Source organism: Stomoxys calcitrans, chromosome 1 (assembly GCF_963082655.1).
Source record: "Stomoxys calcitrans chromosome 1, idStoCalc2.1, whole genome shotgun sequence".
NCBI classification, from domain to species: domain Eukaryota; kingdom Metazoa; phylum Arthropoda; class Insecta; order Diptera; family Muscidae; genus Stomoxys; species Stomoxys calcitrans.
Genome location: NC_081552.1, coordinates 44,968,594 through 44,975,396, shown reverse-complemented (window position 1 = coordinate 44,975,396; position 6,803 = coordinate 44,968,594). Strand labels below are relative to the sequence as shown.

The 6,803-nt window shown below is 41.1% G+C and overlaps 1 protein-coding gene across 1 annotated transcript; it reads right to left on the bottom strand.

Moving 5' to 3' along the window:
* Window positions 1-811: 811 nt before the first annotated feature.
* Window positions 812-5,604, bottom strand: LOC106090064 (dynactin subunit 1). The gene has a single exon (XM_013256120.2). It carries the CDS (start codon window positions 5,283-5,285, stop codon window positions 1,305-1,307), a length of 3,981 nt encoding a protein of 1,326 aa, XP_013111574.2. The 5' UTR covers window positions 5,286-5,604; the 3' UTR covers window positions 812-1,304.
* Between the last annotated feature and the right edge of the window lie 1,199 nt (window positions 5,605-6,803).

Here is a 6,803-nt window from a genome sequence, read left to right as displayed (position 1 = left end):
GGGACTCACGGAGACACCGGAATCTAGGAATAATGAGGTTGATCGAAGATTTATCATAATTTATGATCAAGGAAGCCTTGAGGGGCTTCAAAGCATTAAGTCACCCGGGCCTAATAGAATATTTCGGGCCTAATATTTAGAATACTATTTCTACGAGCTCACTTGTGCAAAATCGGTGCGGAAAGTGATAACATGTGGAGATGATGAGACGTTGGAGCATTTCCTGTATCATTGCCCGATTTTCGCGGCTAAAAGACACCGGTATTTAGGTGGGGAGACAATACTAAACATGAACCAACTTAGGGGCGTGGTATGAAAATAATTAAAGAGTAAGTAGCGCGGAATCCCTAACATAGATTTTCTTTTTCAAGATTACTTTTTAGTATATATTGCGCACAACAAGCCGATTACTGGCTTTTGTGTATGTTATGGGCGGATTAATATCCGCATCCTCTTTTCAACCTAACCTAACCTAACGTAATGATCGAAGATTTTTTGCAATGGAAAAGAAAAACCAGAGATCACAACACACCAACCTCTAGATGAGGCGTTTCGTCAATTATGGTGGCTTCAAGGGTCATACATTGGTAGGTTGTACTTATATCAAATTAGCCTTGTGTCTATGTGTGTCTAAAGTGTCTATGATGTAAACTTTAGACTAATCAAGTTTGACACACTAGCTTTTTTTGTTTTTTCTCTTTGTTTGTCTTTTTGCGTTGCGTTGCATTACGTTATCAACTAATGCACTAATCAAAATTACTAATTCTTTCTAAGTTATATTTTCAAATCATTGTTAGTGGCAGATCAGAGCCTCTGGTTGGAATCAAAACCGGATCTGGTATCTGATAATTAGAGTTCGCTCGGTTTATTTTTTGAAAAGCACTGAAAAAATTTCATTGGCTATTCTATACTTTTTTTGTTATAAGTATGTGTTTAGATATATTTAATTTGCTTTGTTTGCCTCTCTTTATACGTATCGTAATTTTACGTTACGGTACGTTATGTTACGTTTCCACTAATCATTTGGTTATTTACTAATTTTGTGTAAGTTTTACTACAAAGTCGTTACATAAAATCCTTTTAAATTATCTACGATTTCAATTTAAAATACTGACAAACTTTTGTTGTTATTACGGTTGGTTTTTGTCCTAAGACTTGAAACATTATCATTGGTTAGCTTAAGTATGTAAAGATTAATGCTATGGATGTCTATGATTTCATGTGTTTGTCTAACTTAAAAGTGGACCTTATACCTTTTTACTAGCTTACACGCTCTCTTCTCCTCCTCGGATCATCTTTAACATCTATTTGAATATCTCTTGCATTTCTTTGCTGGCAAATTGTCCAAAATCTGTGGCAATTTGACGATGAGGATGTGTTCGATAGTAGGTATCCAAGATGTGTTGCGTCAGATGCGAAGTTTCACTATGCAAACGTCTTGAAGGCGATACTTTTCCACTATTCACGTCACCTGGTGTTGTTGTGTTTGTGTTGAGAGTGATGTAACCTAAAATCCATGCCTTTTTCAATTTAGTCAAATCACCGCTGAGTGTTTTGATTTCTTCCTCCAAACGCTGATCGCTGGTGTGTTTGGGCACATGCAAAGGCGCCAGCTTCTTAAGTTCTTCGCGAAGGAATTTTGATTGCAAAGCTATATTCTGCTCTCGCTGTTGCCTTAGGCATAAGGAGAGATTTTCAATTTCTCTCAAGGAATCATGTGAACAGCTGGTGTGCGTTTGTGAACTATTGTTCACACATTGTTTGAGTGCATCCTGTACCCTTTCCAGACGTTCCAGTTTGTGCGAGTTATTATCCAGGGTATTCAAAAGTTTGATTTGTTGATTTTGCAAATCCTCTAGCAAGTCCTCCATTTTCTCAGATATTTGATGCATTAGCTCTGTATAGTCTTGTTGTTGTTTGTGCAAATGCTTTTCGGCCATATCCTTGCGTATCTGCAACTCGGAATAGTCATTCTGCTTCATTTTGGCCATGTATTTAAGGGATTTGATCTCCTTGTCCTTTTCGCCCAGGTGATGGTGCAAAAGCTTGATTTCCTCGTAATGCTTTTTAACCTCATTGGCCTGCTGTAGGATGGTTAGATCCTCCGAGCGCACATAGGTGGTGTTGAGGTTAATGGATAGAGCTTTCTCAGACTCTTTGATGAATTGCTGGAATTCATCCAATTGTTCCTGCAGTATGGCTATGGCATTTTGGAAAAAGTCCACTGGGGACTTTTGATAGCCCTCCGGGGCCATTTTATTGCAATTGAAGTGTATGATGCGCCACAGACGCTCATGATCTATGGCTGTGGCTATGTCATTGCCTCCAGCGCTGGTCTCATTTTTAGGGGTATTGGCTATATCCTTGGTAGCCTCGCGTGCCGTGGAGCTTAGCAGATCAATGAGGCGGCCCAGATAGTCATTGCGTTCGTGAAGCCTTTGTAATTGAGGCCATTGTAGGGAGCTAAAGCTAATGGTTTTGCTGGGTATCTTACGCTGCAGTTGTTTCAGCTGCACCTTGAAGGCCCGCACATGCTCCATAAGGAATTGCATGCTGCAGAAGGAGTCTGTCTGCTCATCCCCCAACTGTATGATGGTGTATAAAAGGCCCGCATGGGTATTGACACAATCCAAGGCCACATCATATACCTCAATCAAGCTAGCATAGAGTTTTTGTTCATCGAAAAGTTCAGCCAAGTTTTGCGAAGCAAATAGGTTGTTTAGCAAGGAATTGTAAAAGCTGGAAGCCCTTTCCAAAGAGTCCACTGGTGTATTCTCATCCAGCAAACCCTTTTTGAGCAAACGCAATAAATCATCCAATTGTTTTTCTTGAGCCTCCATTTCCCCACGGTAGATTGCAGCATGGGTGCATATCTCATAGTCACAATGATTAAGGCCAAAGTCCAGCTGCTGTAATATCATTTTCAGAGACCTTAATAGATACAGACATCGTGTGCGGAAGGCAAAGCGATGCACTGAATAGCCTTCAAATATGGCATCGCGGCCAAATTCGCAGGAGGCAGGGAATTTCTCGTGTATACCTGAGCATATGATGTCTATCTTCTCCATACATCTTTGCAGGACGACTAAAATGAGTATGACATCATAGGCTCCTCCTCTGAGCATTAGTTCCTCAGGCAGGAAAGCCTTAAGATATTCATTTTGCAGCTGTACCATTTTCAATTCTACGGTAGCCAATTGTAACTCCAGAGCTCGCCCATAGGCCTTTGTGGATGCGAAGATCTGTTGAAAGTCCACCCCTGGCATAAACTCTTGATTGGAACTAATGCTATTTAGCTCCTCCGAAGTGGAAGCAGTAGCTGTGGTAGAAGCTACCGTGGTCAAGGCCATTTGTTCTTTGATCTGGTCACGTTCATTCAGAGTCTTTACCAGATTGCGGAATTTCATAATGGTGCAATCACGTTCGTAGACAGTCTCCAGGGCAGAATCCTTCTCCTGCTGCAGGGTGCGTATATTGGTGTTGAGCAATTCAATTTCCTCTCTCAAATCTCTTTCCAGCTCTTGATTACTCTCAATTAGCTGTTCATGTATCTCTTCCAAGGCCTCCAATTCGCTGACCTCTTCCTCCAGAAGTCGCACGCGATCCTCTAGCTCCAGCTTGGCGTCAGCCAAAGTGGCCACCATGGTTTCGGCTCCCAAAGCAGCATCCACCTGCTCACGCAAATCTATGATATGCGTCTCCATGACATCACAGCGCTGGGTCAAAAGTTCTTTGGTCTTTTTCAGTTCAAGAATTTCCGAGTTTTTGGTTTCCAATTCCTTGAAGGCTTTCATGGATTGTTGTTTCTCCTCGGTGAGCACATCCCTCAGCTTGATGACAGTTTCCCTTAAGCGCTGATTGTATTGCTCTAGCTTCTTGATTTCGCCATGCGAGGAGAGATTATCGTCTTTAGCCATAGGGGCTATGCTGTTATCCGAACCACACAGATATCTTTCATTCTCAGCCTTTAAAATTTCCACATCCAAGGTCAATTCCTCACACTGCTCTTGGGCCAACTCCAACTCCAGCTGTAGGGTTTCAGCCCTCTCCTCGGCCATTTCCTTATCCAAAGTAAGCAATTCAATGTTCTCTGCAGCCTCATCCAGGTCTCTCTGGTATTTCGATTGGCTTTCTTGGGCCTCCCTCAACTCTTGTCGTAGGCGTGTCAGCTCACGCTGCAAGTTAGATTGCTGATCCATGATTCTTACTTTGAATTCGAGTAGCTGCTCATTTTGTAGTCTCAGCCGTTCCATGCCTTGTAATTTACGTTTGTCATCAGATTTTTGAGATTTTAACTGCTCAATTTCTTCTTCGAGCTCTTTGAGGCGTGACTCCAACTGCTTCTGTTGCTGTTTGAGGTCTTGTAAGTTATGCGAGCTGCTGGAGTTCAAAGCCATGCTGCTGAAAGTGGGTGACCTAATGGGTTGGCCGGGGGTAAATTGGGGCCGTAAAATCTCTAAAAATCCGGTCTCGACGAATGAGGAACGTTTGGCACAACAAAATGATTCCGAGGGGCTCATCGAGGTCTTGCTGCGTTTGGGCGCCAAAGCAAGAGGCGGTCGCAGATTCCTCAAAGGTCCTGCTATATTATGTAAAGACACTTGACTGGTGCTGGGCTGCAAGGGGGTTACCTCTTTGGGTTGATTGATTTTGGTGGTCTTCAAGAGATTCGTGGAAGTGGGCATTTTGGCCACCTTTTTCACCACCAGAGAGTTTTTGTCATCCGTGCGAGGTGGCAACGTCATCGATGACGAAGTCAATGATTTCGGCGGTAGTTGAGTAATGGCCGTTGAGCCGCAAGACGCTGACACTGTAGCTTTTGCGGGGGGTATTATTGTGGTGGCGGTTAGTTCACGCTGCAATACCACCACTTGACTGATGGTGCCACCCCCTCCCAGGCCCACCTTTGCTGGCTGTGCCTTTAGTTGCTGCTGCTGTTGTGGCGGCGGCGTTGGCAACTGTTGTGCCTGTGTCGTTGCCTGCGGCTTTGACTTTGTCTGCTGCTGCTGCTCCATCATCATTCTTGGCATTTCCTCAGTGACATTGGTTTTCTTCATTATCAATTGTGTGGGACGCACAAATATGCCATAGTTTTTGGGACACTTGAAATAGGTGGTACCCTTGACTTGACCATTATTCTTGCCACGTTCCTCGTTTAGCACAACACCTATCCATCGGCCAGGAGCAAAATTTGTCACTCCTATATAGGCAATGCGGCCCTCAAGTTGTTTTCCTGGTATTTGTACAATTTGGCCAACTTTGAAGGTGTTGTTTCGATTATTCATGATTTTTTCATTGTTCACTGGGCAGACATTTCTTGCGTGTGCAATGAAAATACACACTCACACACACAGTCTTAAGGACGTTAAAAGAATCACAGTAATTTTTATAGAGTTTTCAATGGATTTTAAAAGTATTAATTAAAAAAAAACAGCAGTTTTTTTTTTGTTTATAACTATGAATTTCGTTCGAATTTTATTTAATTTTTCTTTCCACTAAACTTTTATGGCAATTCGTTGTATACTGCTGTTGTTAAAGAAATTTTCTTTTCGTTTTGACAAACACCCCATTACCAGCAGCAATGAGAAATGAAAACGTTAAGAAGAAGCACAACTAACCATCATACATACGTCAAGCACTAAGATGGAGAGCCAGAGCGCTTTTAATTAAAGAGAAAAAGTCATAATGCATTTGTTATGCTCTCTTTCTCTCTCTGTCATTGGACTCTCATTAAAATGGCGTTTGCTTGGGTGCCCCCTTCATTCACGGTGTGTCTCTTGTGTGATGAGTGGGTGGGTGTGTGTGTGCATGCCTCCCACACAAAAGTCTTAGCAAAAACATGGAATATACCAGAATGTATGTGTTTGTGTGTGTGTTTTTTGCTAATACAACTCGTGCGTATATTCTTGCCTTTGGCCTAACTATCTTTCCGCTTAGTTGTGATACTCTCCACATGGCATTTGGCCTTTTAGGCATTGTCATGCAAATGACAGCAAAGAGTAACGTTAAAGAGAAGATAGACCAGGAAATTAGAGAATAATATATACATACACGTATATACACATACATATCGCAATGCAATACACCCAGCAAACATAGCACAGAATAAGCTTTTTAGGATTGCACTCATAATTTTAATAAAATATTAAGATTTTGATTTTAATATACAACATAACCAAAAAGAAATGTTAGCAGAAAATTAAACAAATTAATAAAAATTAAAATGTTTTTAAAATAAAACATATATAGAAAAATAAAAACAAAAAAATTAAAGTTGTATAAAAAACTAGCTGGACCGGTCCCGCTCCGCTGCGCCTTCTTTTATTTTATATGGAAAATTTTCCTTGGAACATTTATTTTCGACAATTAAAAATCTTTTAGTAAAATACCATGCTACGAAAATAGTATATCGCTTGACAAACAGTTTAACAATATAAGTGCCTTTATCTGAATCCCATATGATCTTTATTGGTCCACGAATTTAAGTTTGAATGTAAGGTGTACTCCATTCCTAAAATACTTTATTTCAGCCTAATATTCTCATGATGTCTGATTTAGAGGTGTTTTCGGGGATGAGTTGGTCCCTCAGACACTTGGCCCTGAAAAAATATCAGCATCGTGCTCTTCTCTCAAATACCATTTACCGGATGAGGAGTCCACCAAACACATGGTCCCAAAATTGGTTATTAAATTCGTTTTATAATCTCAAATATCTTTCATTTAAGCCACATATTGGCGTGGTCGAAAAATGTTTACCCTTTGGGGGGTGTTTTGGGGAAGGGGTGATGCCTTAAATCCATGGT

What these genes read in the sequence shown, in the direction of transcription:
- LOC106090064 (XM_013256120.2), bottom strand. Translation starts at nt 5,285, where the DNA reads ATGAATAATCGAAACAACACCTTCAAAGTTGGCCAAATTGTACAAATA.